General features: G+C 32.1%; 1 protein-coding gene across 1 annotated transcript in view; it reads right to left on the reverse strand.

Moving 5' to 3' along the window:
• Nucleotides 1–24,268, reverse strand: part of LOC137933620 (mucin-1-like) — a 218,350-nt gene that overhangs the window by 153,080 nt on the left and 41,002 nt on the right. Inside the window, exon 2 of the mRNA XM_068777648.1 lies at nt 1,113–1,229. Coding sequence (XP_068633749.1) covers nt 1,113–1,185 — 73 coding nt within the window. The 5' untranslated portion in view covers nt 1,186–1,229. The remainder of the gene's footprint in view (nt 1–1,112; nt 1,230–24,268) is intronic.

Below are 24,268 nucleotides of genomic sequence, written 5' to 3' on the forward strand. Positions count from 1 at the left end.
CTGCTTCCAACCACCCACTGCGCTGAGATAAACGGGCTGTTAGTTATGCAAGCTGTTCCTAACTGGCCGCTCCCAAGCTCTACCGTGTAATAGCTGGTAAATACGAACCATGCAGTAAAGTATAACATTCTGTTATATACATTGTCTGTGGTAACAAATGTCACTTTTGAATTAGGAACGTAATTTATTCGAATCGATTATTATCCGATGTATCGTAATATAAACAATTATTTATGTACACAATGTTAAATATTTTAATCGATTTAATCTGTACTAAATTTATAAATTCTTGTTACAATATAGTATAATCAGCCCGTTAAACATGTTGATCTTACAAAAAGGAGCCACGACCCTCAAACATAAAAATCCATCTTAGAAGATACGTGTTATAATTGTTTTATAATGTTTTAACTGTTATTTTTACCGGGAAGATTTAGCTTTACCGGAATGAGACCCTAAAAGACGCTTAGCATAAACTAGCTTAAGTATTCCCTCTATTCATAGTTGGATATTATCAATAAAAAATATTAGACAGGATCTTCTATCTACCAGTGGTCGTAACCACTGAAAAGACGATAACTAAAAAATTCTAATATACCTAATAGTAAAAGATAGTGTTTTTCAATAGCACGAAAGTGATTTTGTGCGAAACCAGTTTACCACAAGAAAGTTCGCGTATTGTCAGACTACAAAGAATAATGGTTATACGTTTTAACAATTCTTATTTATTATGTATAGTTTTGAGTTTTTTTCACGTTAAAGCTCTTTTTAATGAGGTTAATAGGGACCGCAAAATACTTTTTAAAAGTATTGCGAATACTTTTTTTATAGAACGTCGTGAAATTTTGTTTTGACGTTTTTAAGCGGTTTCTATCTACCGGAAAAAATAGATTTGAATCATTTTATTTATGTGATTTCTTATGTTTAGGTCAAACCTAGTAAAAGTAAAAATGCGTTTTAAGCAAAAAACGTAGAATTTAAATTTATTATCACAAAACAAAAAATTTGCTAGTTTTTATTGTACTACTACTATTTTAGCCCCGAAGACACATCTTGTTAATATACTTACGGGTGTGTGAACTATACCGTGTATACAATGCCTGAGTATATACCTGAGTAACACCAGGCTGGCCAGACGACCGGCGCCTCCGCGTCCAGGTCGCGGCGGGACAGCGGAGCCAGCATCACACCGGCAGCACTTCGCCCGACCACCGTATCATCGCACTAGCCTACGGATGAACACACTACTGTATAGGGACCATTTTACGCTGGACAAGTTATTAACGTCCTTATTCGATATAAATTCATTGACCAGTGGTAGCTGGTCTTCCTAGCTAAAAAGAATGTAACCAGGTCAACAAAAGTTTCTGTCACGACGTAGTATAGTACGAACCATCGTAACATAGTCGTATTATAGCCGAAATGCAAACTTTAATTTATTACTTGCTATTTTCATTTTTTTGTAATTAGCTTATTAGCATTAAAAAAAGCATTTACCAAGGTGATCGGACTAGTTTGGTCAGTCCCAATATTATTAAGTTGTAATAACCAGGTCTAGTAAGATTTAATAAGATATTTTTAATTTCGTGTACGTGAAACGTGTCTTCTTTGAGTGGACATACAAAATTTTAACTATCATATGGAAATGAAAAATTTCATGCGGTATTTATATACACATAGTTGTTAAAACTTTTGCTATAGCATAATTTCAAAACCGAACAGTTTTATAATGTATATACGTTAAAAAAGTACACACTAGTGATATTACTAATAGTATATTTTCTTTGATGCAAATAGTTTTTTCTTATTAAATATATAACTATATAATTTTATAATTTATATTCAAGATTAATTACATAACTGTATAATAAAACAACTAAAGTTAAGTCCAAGTTCATTCAAATTCCATCGCATACTATGACAACTCGAACTATAAATACATCAACAAAAAATAAAGGTTCAAATTAAAAAAAAATGAAACAAAAACGATCTCATCTTCACCTGTAAATAGGAATGAGAAAAAGAATATTTTTTTTTTACGTAATGATCGATTTTCTATCGGTTTTTCAGCGAAGTGTTGGGCTGTGGGTGCGGGAAATCGGAACGGGGCGGTCAGAGCGTAAAAATCGATATTTTACGGTTCAGTTAATTCGTCGGATGCTGCTTGTTTCAGAGGTTATTACACTATGATGCTGCCGTCTCGCTGTGTGAACCATTGATAATCCTCAATATAGTTACGTGAAAATATGGATATTTTAACAGGAATATTCACAATTTAATTTTTTATTCATTAACTAAAGCTGGACCTTGTGGTGACCTCAAGGTCACCTTGAAAGCAATGGAGAGGGCTCCAGGAGTTTCACTGCGAGATCCAAACAGAAATAAGGATCCGCAGAAGAACCAGGGTCGCCGATGGACCACGAAGAATTTCTCGTCGGAGGTGGCATTGGGCGGATCACATTGTGTTATACAAACGACGGGAGTTGTGGCCGAAAGATAAGACCCCTCATTAGGAGGGAAGAACTGGAAAGTCGTCTCATGTGGGCAGTTCAAAGGCATTCATTATGGCAATCTTTGAGATAGGGGTATGCCTTGCATTTATCGTTTATCGGCTGATATGTTTATAAATTCTGACACATTTAAAATCAAAGGAAAAATATATTTAAAGGATTAGATTATAAAGGATTAATTATAGTAAAAAAGGAAAAGTACGAGGCAGAAACGCTGCTTATTTCCCTATAAAATTGTCTGGAGACCTTTTTTATTCACAAAAATATGTGTCACTTGAATAATACAGCACAATAAAACATAGCAATAATTAATTATTTAATTATTACTATTTGTCTAAAAAACATTTAAATAAAAATTAAATTCTTGGTACAGTCTACACATTATGGGTACAATAAAGCATCTCCGTACCGCAAAATTAATAATCAATATCCCATAGCGATTTTAACTGTGGTCGGCATAAAGTTTATAATGACTGTATCAATTAATTACATACTCTTTCGTTATGTTTGTTAAAGCTATTTAGTAAGCTAATTGCATAGCATAAAATATATCATATTCTATTAACAATGGCTTTCTATTTAATAATGTTCGTTGGATTTTAAATAGATATACATTAATAATATTAAAATAATTTGTTTAAGATAAACATTGCCTTGTTATGACTTGTTATCCAAGGTATATAAAAGTAATTAAAAGGGAGAAAATCCTACAACACTTTCTATTCCATGCAGCCGTCGCTATTTGATATTCAAGTACAATTAAGTTTATTTTTAAATTTACATTCCGTGACAATGGTCAAATTTAAACAGCGAACGAGCGTTCCATTTTCAAACGAGCGCTTCGAGCACGCGTCGCGCCTGCGGCCATCGGCGCTGGCGCTCACTGCTGCACGCTACGAGAGCACAGATAAAAATGCCATACCTATTCAAAACTTACTTTTTTTATTTCAACAAATTTTACATTTAGAAAAATCTGTATGCTTTTTTCATTTACTTAGCTATGTATATCTTCTGTTGTTTATATTACACGTGTAGTATGTATCAAATTCTGAATATAATTAAATTAAATAAAGTTAACCTTATGATAACATAACTCTATTTTTGTGCTATAAAGTTATATAGTATCTATGTTTTTATGTATAAAACCTGTACCCTTTACTTTTTGTTAATAATATAATTTAAAGTAAAAAAATTAAAAAAATTTCTGTTACAGAAATCAAATGTGAAAGAATTGTTACAATAAAAATATCTTAACACTGATAGATTTAGTTCATAAATACGTAAATTTGCAATTTGTAAATTTATTTCTATGCATGTTTATATATAGTGCGTAGCGCGAAACTTAGCCAGGTTTAAACGCCCCACAGTATAGTTTGCGTGTATTGTTAAAACATTACAGTATACGGGGAATACCTTACTTTAATATTCGTTGAAATCAACTGTAAGAGTGTTACAATTTTTTAATAATAGCATATTTGAATTTACCTTATTGAAAAAGAATACGTTTATAAAATTACGATTATTAAAATAAAAGTTAGGTATAATAGATTATCTGTGAATGAATCGCACAAAAGTATCGTCTGCCGTCATCTAATCTATGGGGCTGGCGTGTCTACGGGCGTGTTCTCGTTGCGCGCCAGGTGTCGCGGTCGTGAGCCCGAGATCGTTCGTAAACTCGGCTGCACTCATCAATTGCGAGCAATTGAGCCTTTTTTCTGTACGTCCATTAGAGAAGACACGCAAGCCGTCTAGGTGACAGCGGTTCTACAGTATGTTGCTTAATGTGGAAATGTATCGATAAATAAAAATAGATATAACTCAAACGATGTTTATTTCAATCGTAAATATTATAAGCCGAACAGAGTTATAGGGCAAGAAAGAAGGGCAGGTGGTTGTAATGGGCATCGACAATTGTAAAGAAACGTTATTCAAAAGTAATGTATTTTAATTTTACTTCATAAAAATGTAATATATGATCTAACATTGATTATGTCAACAGATTTTGATTATGAAATAAATAAATTATTTTTATGATCAATAGATATTGATTGACAGTCTTTTTAAGTGACAATATACGAACAAGCACATTTTTATAGAACGATAACCAGTTGGTTGACGGATTTTTTAAGAATTAAGTGCTTTATTTCCAGAGTGAGAAAAGGTTGCATAAATCCACAGAGAACGAATGTCGTCATACTTGCGACATTGCAAATATTCTACAAAAATCGAAAACCGCATGTATGGAGCATTCACTCGCTAAGGGATAAATTTGCAGCGTGTGAACTGTTCGAAAGTGCGAGGTTCAGAGCTAATTTTTAAACATGCAAAGTTCATAGTACATTGTCAAATGGGTATGGCTGAAAAACAGGGTATAAACGTTTTTAACTTTCAAAATTTAAAATCATTAAAGAATACAAAACGACTTTATACCGACTCTATTTATTGTTTATAGTAAGAGTAATTCGTACAGGTTTGTTTTTTCCAATAAAAAAATACAATAAACATTTGTAATGATCCAAAGTTTATGCTTAATTCTGTATACGAATAAATTGGAAGTATGATTATGTTAGTAATATAAAGACAGTTTCGAGAAAAATCGGTGAAGCCGACCAGTTTGTTTTTATAAACACCTAAATCTTTAGTGTTGTCTGCAGTTTCCTTCCTACGGATTTGAAATCATCCTGTATGCGACGTCTGTTTAGAAAGCGGTGGCAATTACGCGCCGCGGACGGCGACCGCTATCGACGGTGCGCCAATCGCCGGCCGCGGGCGTCTTCAACATCCTGTAGTTTTATTTACATTAACAAAGGGACTCTTGACTTTTAATTAATACAGGTGAACTTGCATGTAAATGTTTTAATTAATACTTTTTATTGCATAACAATTAATCTGTTCGCTTTTAAACGCGAGATCGGGTGTGGCATTGTATAGTTAGTTTCGTTGGAGAAGAACCGTGTTCTCTCTATAGGTTTATTGAGTTTAAGTTTTTATTAAGGTCTAAAATAATTCATATGATAAATATAATGAATGAGACAGGGTTCCAGAAGATTTCGCTGAGCTTAATTAAGATAAAAAGATCTAGGTCTAAAAGTCTACCAATGCATCGATATTTATGAAATTGTGAGTGTTCACTTCCCTTTCCAATAAATGTACAAAGTGAATTTTTGAATTTTATGGTCACATACAGAAATCACAGAAAAAGCGGTGAAAGCTTGTAAATATTTCTGATCACTAGAAAAGTATATAGACGCAGGCCATGAGGCCGAGGCTTCATGCGTTGGTCTGATCAGATTCAAACCACCATTGATAACATAGTAGCTGAAGTACATACCACCGAAGACTGGCATACATGGCGGCATAATATAGTGCGCGAGAAACTTTCGAGAAAGGATCATCTCATCTCCTTAATAGTGCGAGACATGACGAAAGGGTTAGGAAAGCTCCCCCACCTAGATTACCAGTTCGAAACTGGTGATATTGTACATATCAACTAGGAAATATCATTTATCAATTGAAAAAGAGAAAACGTAAGATATAACAAATTTTGTAGCTGTTACATAGCAGTATCTACAATGAACTATAAAATATGAATGAATAAAAAAAATTCCGCGAGTTATAAAATGTATAAGATAGATAATAATATCTCCAGACTACATACAGCGAACTAATAACGCTAAAGCATGTAAGCTTTATAGTAATGGGAATCATAATTAATAACATATAGGGGCAATTTGATGTAACGACTATTAATTCGATTCACTTGTTAGATACATTGTAACGACCAGGGATATAACGGTAGTTACGGACCGAAGTGATATTTATGAATGGGCCTCTTCGAGTGCGGTAGGTACGCTAACAATTTTAAATCTATAGTGCGGTGCAACACTGCTCCCAATTATATCGATAGAATTATATTAATTTAAAAAAAGAACTTTTATGTTTTTTCAGTGTTTTATCTGTGAGTAGATATTTAAGACTGCTTTGGTAGGCAATAATCTTTTTCGATCTGAACTTGTAGTTAAATTTCATCAATTTGACTGTAACGTGTTCACTGTTAGACATAGTTCTCCCGACCATAAATACCAACCTGCATCCAGCATGCAACCTTTCGAAGAACTTTATAAGACCATCCACTTAGTAGCTTATTACACAAATTCATAAACATAAATTAATAATAAATAAAACACATTTACTCGGATGAAAATAAGAGGTAAAAGATATTATTTTAAATCTTGGAAGAACCTGAGATATTATGTACGATTTATTTATTTACTTCTTCTCTTACATTTACCATTACGTAATCTAATACAGTAGTGTAGCACAATATAAGTATTATATTATAATAAAGGATATTGTCTTCCTTTTTGCCTTATGTTATCAGGCAATAGATGTCCACTTCAGGGCATAGGTCTTCTTCAAAGATTGCCAGTGACCGATATTTCGTTGCCCGCATCCGACTTTGATTATCCGTCGGTCCACTCAGTGGGTGGCCTATATAAGATAGGTCTGCGGGCTCGGGAACCACTCGAAAACCTTTCGTCCCCTACAGCCTTCGATCGGTTCTGCGGATCGCCTAAATTCTAATTCTATCTCGTGACGAACTTCCAACCGATTGCGTTTAAAAAAAAATTATACCATATCTTTGTGTGATTAGGTCAAATTATTACTGCAATATATTATATAACCTAATAAGCGCCCAAGTCATATTCTCAGTTTCTGGTATTAAAGTAATATATAAAATTAAGTAAATTCGTCGATAAAGATACATTATACTTGTATAAAATGAACTATAACTCAGTTCATATCCAACCTACTATTTGTAATTGAAAACAAATATTTAAAATTATTTATTCATTTAATATTTACATTAGTCGTCGTATATTAACGAAATAGCCCCCACAGGTTGTTACTGATGTCCCAATTATGAAGACACATCAAAGATTTCCTCGTAGCCCTTTTAGCGTCTGATAAAACCTGTAAAGCGGGGGGAGAGGTGTGTCTAAGAAAACCAAACAGACGAAGTCTCTATGTTAATCATGCGTCAAGTTAGAGTTACATAAAATCGCCACGGAGTAATTCATTAATGTTTAAACGTGAACGTTGTGCGTTTCAAATTAATGATAGGGTCGAAGGTAAAAGCGGTTAGATCAAAGCGGTGGTCGGTTAGCCATATGATTTATTAGCGATACTGATAGCATAGTTTATGAATGTGGGCGAGTGCGTTACATAGATCAGATGTTAAGGAATATACAAATATACACAACAGTATTAGTTTGGCGGGCCCAATATAGTTGTTTTATTTTACTAATTTTGTAAAACTTAGTGTACATATTTACACATTTATAATAATAAGTTAAGAGAAGCAGCACTCCCTAGAGCTAATAAATTACATATTGATAATATAATTAAAAAGAATAATTATAATGAGTTATATATAAACGATTTAATATTGAATTATACAAATCAAGGTACAAATGAACAGTAAATACATGATTAATAATATTCATATGTCATTTAAGTCAAATTGTTTAGCTTACATTATGTTAATGTTTTTAATTCTCGGAACAGTTGTGCAAAAGATTATAAATCCATGTCATTGATTAAATTGTTAAAATGGGAAACTGGCTCTTAAAATAAATAAAATAAAATAACCTAATCTTATTTAGAAATGTTTTCGAATTTTCCCCTCTAAAGTGGGTATTGTTGGTTCATTTTTGCGTTGTATCGCAAACAAGTATATTTTTAAAGAAAATTATTGCATTATTATTATTATATCAATAGTCAAAATAAAGAATGTAATATTTTTAAAATCAATTTTTATCCTAGCTTGTTACGCCTTTTGAAAAATATACTTAAAAAAATTGCTATCTTTTGATTAGTTCAATAATTAATTTTAAGTCAATATTTATCATTAAATATTTAAGAAATCTCTTTTTCTTTTCATTAATTTACTTTATTTTAGAACTAAAAATATATCCATTTTTTTTAGTAATTATCATTATTATGAAGTGTTACATTTTTATAAAGAAGATAGCTTAAAATCATCCATGTTTATATTTGTACGAAAAAAACGATCTTATCGACTTTAAATGAAAAAATCATAAAATTAAATAAATAAAAATCGGGTTATGGCTAATATCATATGACTGGATGTGGGTCGCTTAAAAGCGGTTCTATTGAAAATCTGTGGAGGACGCCTATGTCCCGTAGTAAACTATCAGCTGAAATGATGATGAAGATGATGGCAATGAGTAAAAGATGATAAGTCTCTGTTCGGAGTGGCACTCGGAGTATAAGTATATGCATCTGAGTTTGTCACTCTTTTTATTATTTAAGTAATATTGTTTAACTTTGTGGATATATTTATTTTTAGTTAAAGTATCTTGCAAAAATACTATAAAAAAATTAACACCTAATGATTATTACTCTAAAACACTGCAAGTACAACACTAGAACGCTGGCTAAAAATATATCGAGATATATTTTGTAAAATTTACTTAATAGAGAGCTCACGAACCGAGTTGTCTTAGAATCGATAGAGTCGTCAAAACGATTGTGATTTAAATGAACGGAGAATCGAACAGTTAGGAAGAAGCCATGGACAGGCCACAGTTTTATGACAGCGTTCTGGGTAACCAGGAAGGCATGTTTCAACAAGACTATTTACTAATACTGTTTAGTCACGAACTGTGAAAGTATTAAAGCTTGTTTCAACATGTTGAAGTCACATTCCATTTTGACAAAATATCTTGTAATGTTTAACATTTTAATGTATTATATTTATACAATTATAGATAGTTAAATATATCTATTTAATGTTATATACTTTTCTTAATTATCTTTCATTGCAGTAAGCCTTTGAAAATAGTCTACATCTGCAGATGCGGAGCACTATTGTATCCATAGGTGTCCATCTTATATGTTAGTCTCAAGATTATGATTATAATTAAAGTAATATTAATGTTTATAAAAGTTACTAATCTTTCTAAGACTAATATTTGCGTTAACAATTTAGATATCAACGTTTGTTGAAATCATGATTGATGTTCTTGTGTATTCATCGCCAACAAACTTAACAATGGCATCAAACAATCACAGTCCGACTTTAACGATATTTTTAACCCAATTAATGATGATATCAAATTCTTAATCATTAATTTGATTAATGTCATCGCTATTCATACGTTAATCGGCTGCGGGATTAGTAGAGTGTGGCGAGAAATCTATAATAGTCCTTACATCCATTTAAATAGTTTTTACATTTGTCTGCTGATTATAAACCTATCTAACTCGAAACCAATCAGACGTAAAGTTAATTAAGACTGATTCGAACGTCTTAATTTCGTGTAATCACTCGGTACATCTCATTTTGTAGTACTGTTATCATAATAAATGTGATTTAGGATGCGATAGGGCGGGTCTATCTTAACGATTCGAAAATATCTTTTTGATAATATGATAGTTGTGCAGAGCCCAGTGTAACAAGAATGATACTTGCGATTGTAGGTCGTAGTTCTGATTTCCGGTATACAGTCTTATATTATTCACATCTTGTGTATTAATTATGATAGATTGCTACTGCTCATAGACAAATTTCCTGCGAATGGGCAGCTGCGTCCTCTGCATACCATAATACCACACTACGATCGCTAACTCGACCTACCAAGCTAGCTGGTCATGGTATATCCCCTCTAGATATAGGCTGAAACGACGACGACGAAAATGGAAGTGCCATTTTTTAATCCATTTCGGTCCGATTTCAAATTATTGATTATTAGAGGTACGGATTTACATGTGACGTTTGATCATTTAAAGCGGGCAGTGAACAGATTCTAAGCTATCTAATTTGGATAATGGACAAAATAAGGACATAGGATTCCTTCAGCGATTTCCATAGATGAATGAAGAGGCCTGCATCCAGTGTCGTCAGACGAAGGTCGTCTATCAACATTGAGATATATTTATCTTAATAATTTTTATTTATTTTAGTTGTTCATTTGTTTGTAGTTTTCTTCAAAATTCCTAAGGAATCTAAACTACAAGGAGTTAGGGTGAAATGTTTTTTTCTTATCCAATCACTTTCAGATATATAATTAATACTAAAAAATCCTTTTCTAATTATAATTATTAGAAAAATGCACCTAAATCAGGATCAAGATTTAATCCTAATTCTGATTTATGGGCATTTTCATAAAACTTAAAATTTATTATCTGTCAGTAGCAACTCATCGTAAATCTTTTTATAGTCTTTGTGAAGAAATCTATTAAGGATCATAAAAAGCAATGACATTTTTTTTAATAAATTCATAACCTAATTTCTAATTCAAGAACATCAAATTGCTTTTGATTTAAATAATGACAGCAGTAATTAATATTCAAATTATTCTAAAGATTTATGCGAAGATTCTTTTGCTTTAATTCGAATATTTATTTCGATTTTTTGTATTTCATTCGGCGAGGTCATAAGTAAGCAATTAATGAAGATACAGATGAGATAAAACATGGCACGGGGTCCCATAATTTAACGTCAAACCGAATACGCAAAACTTTTTCTTTTTTAAATTCGTATTGCATTGGCCTCATTTCGAAACAAAATAGCTTAATTTGTCTAACCATGTGCTGAAAACTTGATAATGGTCCAGAAATAAATGTCTACCGCAAAATTAGTTCAATATTGAATTAAAAAATTGTATTATTTTTAAATTGTTAAAATATCTTACTGACATATCATTTAAAGGATTAATATTTTGGATACACTGAGTAAGAAATAATATTAACTGTTGTTATTTTATTTTATTCAGAAATTAATGGCGTTTTTATTTGATAAAAGGTTTTTTTATATATTGGTAGTACGATAAGTTGGTATGAGCATGCAATCATAAAAAATTATAATACGTAAGTAATCTAATGCAATCTAAGCGAAATATTTAAAAAATGTGAAAAATTTTGTAATTAGAAAATTATTAAAAGAAACGATAAATTAATGACAATGATAATGTAATTGACTCTTTGATGTTATAATATATTTTATGATATGGATCTGGAACATTTAACTAGTATAGAAAATGAGGCTATTTTTAATAAAAATAATAAATCCTTATTAATCAAAATAAGTCTTATAATACCAAAATATTAAATAATGTAATAAAATACTAAAACGAAATTTAAAATTCGAACACATTAAAAAACGGTTATGATTTGTTTTTAAATATTACATATGTCTGAATTCTAAGCGGCTTGCAAATGTGGCATAGATTAAATGCACGCAATTAACGTAAATAACAGTTGAACGGCGTCCGGGACCTAACAATAGGGCATGTGGAGCGAGGATGAGCGGAGGTCGGGCCAAGGTTCGGCGCCAGGTGATGCCTTTTGTTCTTCTTCGTTATGTAGGTTATGACAGCGAACGAACATCTTTAAGTATAATTACCCATGAACGATGTTTTACGAGTCATTTGCAAGTCTGTGTCGGGTTCCTTGTAAATAATTTCTTTCATCGAACTAAACATATGCTAAATGCATGTTTCAACCCTCTTCAGCTCTTTAAGTAACTCATTAAAACTAACGCTAAAATTCAAAATTTCTTTATAAAAGTAAGCATTTAGATGCGGTTTTGAATGATCGATTATTTTAACATTATAAGTATTAAGCCGCCACCGGTTCAGAACGCTGAACACAAATGGACATAGGTCTTCCCCATAAATATAAAATAGGACCAATTCGAAGCTGGCCGAATTCAGCGTCTTGCTGCGACATTATTAAAGACTACGAACTACTAAGATCCTTGCAAATACTTATCTTTAAAGATGTATTGTTAAAAGTTTCAGGTTACAGGTTCAATTCCATTTAACTTCATCATCAGTTTCATTAGCTGTATCTGTACGATGTCCACTGCAGCACATAGTCTAACACTATAAATTTCCTATATGGATTCGAAACGGTTTGTATTCGGCGCTTTCCGACGATCTTAACGAGATCGTATGTCCACTAAGTACAAGTTTAAAGTCTAAATTTTTAAGTTTAATACAACTTAGTAATATTGAATAATACATTGTGTGAAAATGTATCTCATTTCCAAGAAATATGTTACTAAGTTATATATAATATATCACCAAGTTAACTTAATTTGAAAAGCAGTAACAAAATATATCATACTTAATATTACATTGACAACGCCGACGAAACAGCACGGCAAATTATAAGGTTTATTATCGCTTGCATAAATTTACGAGTTTCTATAGAAATCGCCTATAGAACGCGACGACTGTCCGTCCTACAAGTGACCTTCGATCCCGACGCAGGTCGCAGCGGTGACCGGCCACATTCGCATTAGCATAAGGACAAAGCCTCCGCAATGAATAAACACTACTTTGACGCACGACACTACGCCTTTGGGGGCTTAATATGCCGCTTTAGGTAATACGTATTGTTTTCGATAATTGTTACCGTGAATGATTACTGATATAATTATTTTATTTCTTACTTAATATATCATCACACGACTTACTAAGCATTGCTGTTGTGTTATTAAGTAAAAAAAAATATTATTTATATTATTATATGAAAACAGATATGGGCTAAGGATAATGAAAATTTTTGACAGTTAACAAACAAATATTTAGATGTGTTACATATGTAAATAATCATCAGTTCATTTGTTTTATAAATTGTAACAAAGTTTAATTCTAAAAAAATCACGTTAGTAGTTATGTGTGATAATTCTTGGAAATATTGCTCTTTGGAAAGGGAAAAAATCCAAATGATTATGTTGTCTCTTTCTTCCCTTATTAAAGTGCATTTGAACCATAGAAGGTTTATTTTAAGTATAGAATGTGTATATAGTGGAACTCATTGATACTAGTTCCTATCAAATTGGGCTCTGGTGTTCTTGTTTTAAAAAAAATGATCACTGTAAACGATGTATTGCTAAATTAAATTGATCAATAAAAAATTAGAAACACCTTTTTTGTGAACTGTTTCGACGTCTATTTTTAAAAGATAAAAAAACTATTTTATACACAAAACACCAAAATAGATTACATAATCTTAGGTAAAAACCCATAGATTTAGGGTACCAGATGTACAATAATGTTGAAATAAGCGAAGGAAGGTAACAACAAAAATAGAAGAAATTAAGGAAAACAAAGAAATCGTGCAACATTTTAGCGACGCCATTGTGAATCGGCAGCCTTTATCATGCAAAACGGTCATCGAGTTTTGGTTCGGTTCTGATTTCTCGCGATGAGGGACAATGCCTAAGTTACGTCGTTTTGAAAAACAACAATGACATTAGTGTCGTTTTTGTCTCATACTTATTGACAATATTATTTTGTTCATTACACGAAATTGAAAATGAGATTCTGTACATCTTACAATTCAATATTACTCATACCATTGACGAGTGCATTAGTCTATTTGGAAGATGCTACTAGTTGCTAGGGAGATACCTACACTCCCTACTTCAGTATATTGATCGCCGATGTGTTGTAAGATTAGATACAGTTATTTCCGTTTCAGCCTATAGATATTCAATTTAAGGCATAGGTGTCCCCCAAATATATGTATAGGAGAATATATTATAATCGCCACACTTGGCTGGCGGGTTGGTAGTCGCAGTATTATATTATGGGTCACAGAAAACGCTGCTGCACATCCTCTGGAAACTTGTGTGTAAGTAGTGGAAATCCTATATAATTAATACACAAAGTGTAGATTTTACAAGATTGTATTCCGGAAATCAAACCCGCGACTTCCGATCGCAAGGCTCAGTCCCGTATTACTGGGTTACCTATGCTGAATAATCACACTTAAAGATATGGAATTAAACTTTTTATATATACGTCGCAATAATCTCGTAAAATTGCGTAGTTATTAAAAAAATATTATTGTAATGTAAACACCTTTTGTAAAAACTTGATTGTTTAAACATAAATAAGAAAGGTGCATAAATGTAAATAAGATGTTTCATTATTAAGCGAATATAAAAAGATTCTCCTAAACTTTGATGTATTGGTTGTGTTGTATGTAATGGTTGTGTCGCTTTGATAAAGACATGAATGAACCTAATTTTACGATATATCTTCTAGAACAGATCCGTAGATTAAATTTATTATTTTTTTTAAAGTCCAATAAGTGCAACGATGCTTTATACCAAAAAATCGTACAGATAGGCACGGCATTTCATTGAAATAAAATTATATTTTCTACAACGCGTATCCTTGAATTTGACATTTGAAATTGTAACGCTCTTTTTTTAAAGACGTTCTGATCATAGCCATAACACTGGAACGCAATAATATTAAAAGTAGGGCAAGACTAAATGGCCCTAGGCAAGTATAAAGATGCGTTCACCTTTACTGTCAAATATCTCTACCTACATAACTAAATTTTACATGATCCTGCTAATATTACCTTACTAGCCCAGAAATAAGCTGATATTCGATGCAGAGATTTTACTGTTATACCTCCCGTTCCAATTTTAAAATATGAGCTTGGTGCTATCGTTAAGTCTAAGTCTATGATGATCATCATCACCATGTCAGTCACAGGATGTCTACTACTGGACATAGACCTCCCCCATAGATTTTTAATAGAACTGGATGGAAACAGCCTGCATCAAAAGTCTTCTGTCGATCTTAACAAGGTCGTCTTTCCACCTTGTGAATGACGTAATACTTCTTTATCTAAACTAAGTTACTCAGGAATATATTAAGGATTTAATAAGGTTATAGTGTTCTCAAAAGCGATCGAAATGATACCCATAGTAGGAGGGCGTTTAAACACCTGCAAAGGTAACTCGTATCTAACAACATTAGCGATGTTAGCACCTCTAAAATACTTGTTACACTCATAACACTCGACCCCTAAACTGAAAGGTCAAACAGATTTATCGTGGAGTCACGCACACTGCAACATGCCCGGCAACGGTCACGTTTATGTGATAAAAATTGTACATTGAGTGCATTGTGTGGAGTTTCTTGTGGTCTTTTTATGAAGAAAAAATCAAAGTAAAAAAATTCTTAATTACTTACAATTTATGTGATCGTGTTCATGAACTATTTTGAGGCATTATTAGTTGACGTTAAATGTAGATTGTAATTTGTGTTTTTAAGTTTCTATCTCTATTTTAGGGTACTTAGTACGCATTATGACCTTATATCGTTTCTGTCGACATATTTTACAGAAAAACCGATAGATTGTAACCGCTTCGGCATAGAAAATTTGTATACTAGATGGCAAAAGATTGTTGATAACTAAGGTGAATATATTGTTGATTAGAAATAAAAACTTGATAAAAATGTAGTCGTGTGAATTTAACTTGAGAAAGCGACATTACTTTTCGGTGTCCCTAATATGTTAACGTTCAACTGGCATGAAATTAAGAAGAAAAGACTACTCGAAAATCAAAAAGGACTACGAAAATGTTTCAATCATATCCTCCGGTCTACTAGCAGGGAATTATTACGTGATGTGACGTTAACATCTATATAATATTATAGTATGAGTAAGCAAAATAATTAGTATTTATGTATATGTTTATACCAGTAGGAAAAAAATAATTATTTACATTTACTATAGTCAAATGATGTGATAAGTATGCGTGACCTGGTCGTGACCCTATGGCCACTAATCTACGTCGTCAGTACTTATACAACTGGCAACCGGTCGCGCGCACTTGGCAAACAGCCAGCTATGACAGCGTATGGACACAGGTAAACAAAAATTTACTAACAAAACTTTATATGTAAACATTTTAAAGCCTGTTTAAATCAAATTTAAGTATCTACAAATGTAATCCTATCTGGCGTTAAACCACAATATTGAGATCAGTATTTTACTTATATGTCCTATAAGTTCAATAAGTACATCTAAATTTGAAAAAATCGAATACTGAAAACTATTTTGTGACGCTATTAAAATAATTTTTTTTTTCAACTTCGTGTCATTGTGTATAAGTTTTAGGTCATGTATAATATAATCACTCTCAATTCTGCAAAAAATGTCATCGGATCTGGCATTTATACCAAAATATTCAGTAAAGAAGAAAAGGAAAAATAAATAACTCAATTTCATTTAAGTCCAACATATAATCGACACGATACGAACATTGAAGGAAAGTTCAAATAACTAATAAAAATATTTCAAGTGCCGGAAAAACATTTGAAGTTGATTAAAATTAGGCACAGTATTCAAAATCATTTTAAAAATAAAAAAATATGACGTAAAACTAAAATTATATAAATATCTTGAAAGTTTTTTATAAATATTCTGCTGTGATAGCTACGTAAAATTTAAAATAGTCTTAAACCACCTGTTTGTACTACTGGCTGCAAATAAGCTAAATAGAGTATATTGCTACTTTGCAATAGCAATAGTCAAAGCGATGGTACACGGTTAATCCATTAGTCTCGTTAATTTTAGCATATATTTAGCGTTTAACACATTTAGTGCGACACGAACTTTCGCACGTACTTTTAAAAAACAACCTTCTCCATCTACAACGTAATATTTATTTAATTACAGCCTCAAGTAGTCACGTTTACGTTATATAACGTATCAAATATGTCAATGATTATGACCCGATTGACTTCCCCGGCCTTAACCCGCCGTGACTTCTTTTATTCGTGTCATAACATAACGAGGATCATAGGCTATTAAAGTCGTATTTACGCTGTTACAGCGCACGTTAATTATTTTTAACTGCTATTTATATTCAATGTTGAATACGCATAAAGCTATTCTGTTTGTTCGTTATTTGTCGGAGATGATAAATATTATAACTTAGAAAATAAATAATTTATAACTAATATTTGCCTTGTTGGTCAAACAGGCAACTATATATGGACTAAATAAAAATGAAATCTTAATAAGTAAAGTATCGTTATGAATGTCAAGTGAAATAACTAGGTTCAGTCCTCCCATTCAAATACGACCAGGTTACTCTAAGTACAAACAAATTATTCACACAGACTTTTATTTTACAAAAAAAATTACGAAGACCCTTCTAACATAGTGTCACATAGGTTCTACTGCCTTCTTTCTTTACGAAGTATTTGGATATATTGGAGACGATATATTAGATTAATAATTAATTTTATTTATAATTATTGCAGGTTACAGAGCACACAGGACAAATGCCGCCGGAGCCTCAAGGTGCGAACCACTGATCGACAAGCGAAGCGTAAGTCGTTCTCTTACAAGATGGACAGACGGCCTTGTTAAGGTTGTCAGAAGACGCCGGACGCAGCCCGCCTCAAAATCTATGAAGAACACACAGAACAGTTTTTATGTTAAAGAAAAACACAATTGTGATAACTCGTTTTTAGTATATGTGTTAGTACATGAATAAAAAGCCTTTTTATATAGCTTTATTGATATCGTTGTGTAAAACTTTTTTAATATTTTAAAAATATTCAGGAATGTAGGGAAATTCGATGATCGCAATGTTGTAAAAATAAACGTTTATAAATATAGTACGAGTGGTAAAGTAATTCGATATTGTATTGTATAGTCATTTATTTCATTACACTTGCTATCTACAACTTAAATAAAGTTAATAACAAATAATAATTCCGATTTAACGTCTATAAATGAAAATCATGGTAAACATATTTATTTTTGTTTCAAAAAATATGTTTGTGAAAATTTTAATATCGATATTAAAATTTAATATCTTAGTCATGTATGTAAGTTAAACAAGATAAGTAATGGATATGTCACAGCTAATCGACAAGTTTAAATAGCAGTGATCAGGCTACACAGTGCGAAGAACAGGGGCCTTAGTCTCAAAGTTCTAGAGTAGTATGGGGGAGGCCAATGTACAGAAGTGGACATCTTAAGTAAAATGATAATGATGTATAAATTCAGCCCGCAAATAATTGTATGTAACATTTAAAAAAAACAATGGTAACGCTACGTATGCACTTAAACTTAAAAATATATTACATATGTTATGTATCTATATACAAAAGAGATTTTCAACAGTGTAATGAAGCATAGGCGTATCTCTGGAACCAAAATGGTTAAGGGAGTGAAATTTTGGTCGAAATATTTTTTGCCAAGGTAACGAATTTCAATACATTCAAACTCTAGATCTTATAGGTATAAGACAAAGTCAGAATATTTTTTGGTACGTTAAAAATTAACAAGAATGGATATTGTGAAATTACTCCTACAAAACACAGATCGAGCCTCGCGAAACGCGCAGGGGACAACAAGTATCGTATATAACAACAATAATAGCATTTCAAATTACACATTACACCTGGACTAAAATATTTAGATTGTAGATTGGGCTTTACCATCTAACAATTTAAGATAAGGTGAATAACGTTAAATTTGTTATTTTATGCAATATGTTATCTAAAACACTGTTGAGCCTAAAACACAACGGGAAGTACTGTCATGTGAAAATGTGTCATCGCTTTCATTATGGCTTACTGCAGTATACCGAACATTAAAGTTCTGATTTAAAAATCATGATCAAATGACTTATATTTTTATTTTTATACTTTTGAAGAAGGGTAGTGGTACCGAGTTTTTTTAGAATAGTGAAGAATTTATTTTCTATCAATATTATACTTCAAATATTGAGGGTGATTATTGTATTAGAAGAATGTTAAAAGTTAGTCAATATGAGGAATAAGCTGCAGTAGAACTAGCTGCACTGAAATGACAATGTTATGCAAAGAGAAAATGTTTAACCCTTTCAGGACCATAAGGTTACGGTACCTTATTTAATCAATTTAGCTAGATGTAATGAATTAATAGGCATCCTAAAAACATAATTTATACTAAAACTTCAAAAAAGTTTTACATTTTTTTTGGAAATTTATGGGACAAATATGTCCCTATGGTCGCTAAGGGTTACTTTCTACTTAAACTCTAAATTTTGGTTTACTTATTGGTAAGTCTGTTTTGTTGTAAATAATGTACATTTGTTACTTAGTATACTTTTTTTTACTTGTTTATGAATAATATAAATATAATAGGGCTAGTTATTTGTGGTACTCAGCGAAACAATTCCTGTTGTTAGATGATTGGTTAATGATTAGATGGATTGTTTTTTTGAGACGTTGAAGGTTCAGGTGATTCTTGCCGTTGAAGAGTCGTCGTTTCTTCAACCTCGACATCAAATACCCCTTGGTCATCATCCTGTACTAGAAGTCTTTGGTCTTCGTCATCAAGCACTAAGTCATCTTCCTCATCGCTATTGTCACCCACAAAAATTTGAAGAATTTTATTTTTTCGAAGTTCAAAAACTCCACGTCCCTTACGAAACATATTCTGAGAAAAATATGGATAAGAAAATGATAGTATTTTGGTATATCACCAAACCAAAAGTTAAGAAATTCCGTATAAAAAGTATCCCTTTACGACGACAGGGACATCCGTGTCCCATAATCTTTATAACGATTTATCACAGAATACAACATAAATACATTACTACTGAATATTAAGAATAACAATTTACTTAACAGGTAATGATAATTTGGCACTGTTAAAACTTGAAAAGCACTTTTACAATATCAATTATTTATTCTAAACAGCAGATCATTCGCGCCAAAAGAACTCTAACGTTCCGATGACGATAAACAATAAACGGTGTTAGTTATCCTATATTGCCAGTAAAAAATAATAAAAAGGTACTTTCCGAAATATTAAAACAAAAAAATAAATTACAATGGTTACGTAAATATTTAATTAATCCATGATTTTTGCTTGGGACACCGGCGTCCCCGTGGTCGTGAAAGGGTTAAATTATGAAGGTTCTGGAAGTCGTTAAACTTAAAAGAGGTGTAAATTTCCCTCCGATATGCGCTACATAGAAAGCTGATAGTGTACATTAAATTCGTGATACTGGCGCGACTAGCTAGTGACATATATAGCCCGTGGACAAAATTGTTAATTACGCATTATTTACATTTTTTAAATATCATATTACTAGTGAAACTGTTTGTTTGTTCAAATAAATAAATGAAGTAAAAAAGACTCTGTTATTGCCTTATCATATATTCATTTATTATAAGTAATCAAAATTATACACAACGGGACAAAAAAATCAGTATTTATAATTCGAAAACTTCATCAAAGTGCTCATATGCACGACTGTACCAGGTTTCCCATGGTGTGCCAACTGAAACATTTCCAGGCATGTAACGCGGCACTAATTTAAGGTAATAAGTAAAAGATAAGCTATCTCGTACAATGCAGAACAACACGCCCGTTTGTGGATTTATCGCGCGCGTCAGGCGTAAGTCCTTGCTATCGGGTGATTATCGGTCAATCCGCGGAGGTCATCCATTGTTCTCTAGTGCGACGTCGATGAAAAATTTACGACTGCTCGAACATTTATTTATACAGCCAGCCGCAGTGCGAGACCGCTGTCATTTTACGCCATGTCATATTGTTACAAAAACCAATTTAAAGAATAAGGTACCGATACTTGTGATCATTTAAATCGTTAACCTTTATTAACATATGAAGTAATTATAAGTAATCATTTCAGTTATAGGACTTCCACTCCTGAACATAAGCCGCCTCCATATATTTCCGATTGTATCGTTTTGAAGTGCTCTTTATCTTAGCATATTCGGTAGACCTTAAAAAGTCTACTATCCACACCGTCCTAGGCTAACTTTACCAATCCGTAATCTTCACATATTGAAATGTGCATATGGTGATTCCTCGATCGATTCCTATCTCTCTTGTTCACGCTATAGCTATATATCTATAGCTATATATTGAGAAACCATAAGAATTAGAAACTTGAAATTTGTTAGAAAAACTCCTTTTGCCGCGTAAATGTGGCCTGAGAACGTATTTCGCGTAATTCCACTAGCGAGTAGGCTTTAAGGAGCGTTTATTAATATATATATCTTACATATTTTTAAATTATAATAACCAAGTATGATTTTTTATAAATATCACCCACAAAAATCATTATTGTTTTGACTTATGGTGGTGACAAAGTTACCTTGTGACACCTTGAAATAAATAATCATTAAAAAAAGGAATAGCCTTGTATACGAAGTCATGTAATTGGTATTTTAATTAACCGTTTTAAATGATAAATATGTAATTATAAAACATCACATACACGTTTTACATAAAAAGGTGGCCATACATTTTTGTTCAAAATATGTAATTTTCTTTGTTTTCTTTCTTGCTTATAAATGTTTTTATGCAACTAAATAACGATGTCATGAAACTACACGAATTTGATTTTCGCTTGACATGTTATTTTGTAATAAAAAATCCAGTACGTTTGTAATTAAATTAAAAATCATGATGTATTGCGGACGTCATGAGAACAAAACAAAAAATAGTCCAATTCAATTGAAATTAGAATCGAATAAGCACCGCTATAATGCCATCCTTCAACTTAAAGCTACAAGCTAAAGCGATGCTGGATCCAGGCCGATCTTCTTAGAAATCTGTGAGAAGAGGCACCAGGACCTAAAGTTCCTTACAGATTGTCCAAACAGTTTAGTAAAAACTATCGACAGAAATATTGAACTTGAGACTACGGCGCTAACGTAATAGCTCACTGTAGTTTACGAGGCGTATTTGTTACTCAGACATATTTATTTGGGCGCCCACGCAACCCCACGCGTGGCTTGTGATCGCGTGTGGTCGGCACAAACAAAAAGTATAAGCGAATTTTTCACATTCAATTAATGTATAAGAATTAATATTATCAAGTCATGTATTCATATACATGTATTAGAGATAAAATGTTTTAGCATTATACTATTAAAGTAATAAAATGACCTACAAAACTTATTTAAAAGGACTCGGTCGAGATTATTTTAGTCACTTTAAAGCTTAAAAATTACATTATTATATGATAACCATATAATAATTTATTTTTTTGAAAAGTCAAAAAAAAATTTGTCCGAGTTTATTCATCGTCCTTTTTAGACCAGAACGAAAAAAATCTTTAACTGCTATTTTATAATATATTTATTTTCTCCTTTTTAGTTTATCAATTAAGATGAAAGCCTTTATGAAAGCTTTCAACTGGAACATGATGAGTTTTGCATGCCATTGCTTGACAGCAGATGTAATTTCCTTGGTAGTTTGTACCTATAAAACCTCCTGTAAGAAAACCTACTTACTGCTTTTCACATTGTTCCTTTCCTTGAAAGCCTATGTACAAGCAGCACTAAAAACATTATGCGTAAAATGTGCATAAGAAAAAGCTTAGTAGATCAGCATAATTTTAGCCATAGCTTGTGAACAAAGGCCTCCCTAGTAAACTTGCAATTGGACAAGAAGATGTTAAATAAGTATATGATTATTAAATAAAATAATATTATAAAGGCTAAGGGAAATAGATATGCGAATAACATTCAGAAATTAAGGAAAAAGGTTTTAAAAATTGTTAGGTTAATGGAATAAAATAGTTACTTTTTACTTGGACTAAAGTATTGCCAGTCTGGACAAAAAACTTATCGCCATCGATGACAATAATAACGTAATCTAAATTCATTTAAAAAACAACCAAGCATATTGGCTTTATTATCTACAGCTAGCCATTGCTCGGAACTGTAAAAACAGACAACTCTATGCAACAGAAAGAAAATAAAATATACAATCGTATTGTTTAGTTAAAACTCGAATTGAGTGATTTGAATAAAATAGTCGACTTTTATATCTAAACGACTCAACACGTGCTGTCCCGATATTCAGTGAAGCGGTTAAAATAGGTGGCTTATCACCGAAGAAACCCTTATTGTTGAAGTAAATAATCCTGTCTAAGCTTAAGTTTGTTTTATATGTTTAAGTCGAAAGTAAGCAAAGAGATAAGTCTAGTGATTTAAGTAGAGAGACCCTTTAGATATTTGAACGACGAAAGGTCAAACAGCGTACCGAAAATTTATTCAGGCGGCCACATTATCGTGGAATGTAAATGTAATAAATCCGAAGTGGGGACAAAGTACGAATAAACATAATTCTAGTAATCTCATCTTTATTCGATTTTTTTTTATTATCTATTAAAGAATTTCGTTTAATGATATTCTACGTGGTGTTTTGTGCAAAGGTTTTTGAGCATTATTTGTAATAGGGAACGTTACATTTTTTTTCTACATTAAATTGTTTATTATGGTTTAGGCAGTAAGTAATAGATCATCGTTGTCGTTATTTCAGCCCATAGCCCATTTTTATGGACATCCCATAATCGCCAAGTTTGGCAGACGAGTTGGCGGTCGTAACTGTGGTATTATAGTAGGTACAGGACGGTGCTACTCATCCTCTGGAAACTTCTTTTTGTTCAGTGGCAATCCTATATGATTAGTATACGAAGTGTGATAAGATTGGATCCCGAGAATCAAACCCGCGACTTACTACCGCTACTCTGGGTCTGGGTCTGGGCTACTACTACTCCACTACTAAGGTAATAAATTAGTAAGTAGTAATTTTTTTTTTCGATTAGAATGCGACGGGTCAAAATTTTTGGTAGTACCTAGTAAGTCTGTAGGAATAGATAGCGACAAGCAAACAATTTTCATATGTAATCAGAATTTTAAAAGTGGTTTTCCTTATATGTGTTATTTTGAAATCATTGATTTTTGTAAAGGTTGTGTATAGACCAACAGACAGCAAATGATATACTTTTGCCTTTTAAATTTTGTTCAAGCTGTGTTGGCGTATTATATCTCTGTATGGGAGTTGCGTTGCAAAAATAGTGTAAATTATATCTAAAAAACTTTACCCCCTGTTTAATTGAATATTGTGTTACGGTAAGATAGAAT

Source organism: Battus philenor, unplaced genomic scaffold (assembly GCF_028537555.1).
Source record: "Battus philenor isolate CCGP_79_NKW_IND1 unplaced genomic scaffold, ilBatPhil1.0.hap1 SCAF_13, whole genome shotgun sequence".
NCBI classification, from domain to species: Eukaryota; Metazoa; Arthropoda; class Insecta; order Lepidoptera; family Papilionidae; genus Battus; species Battus philenor.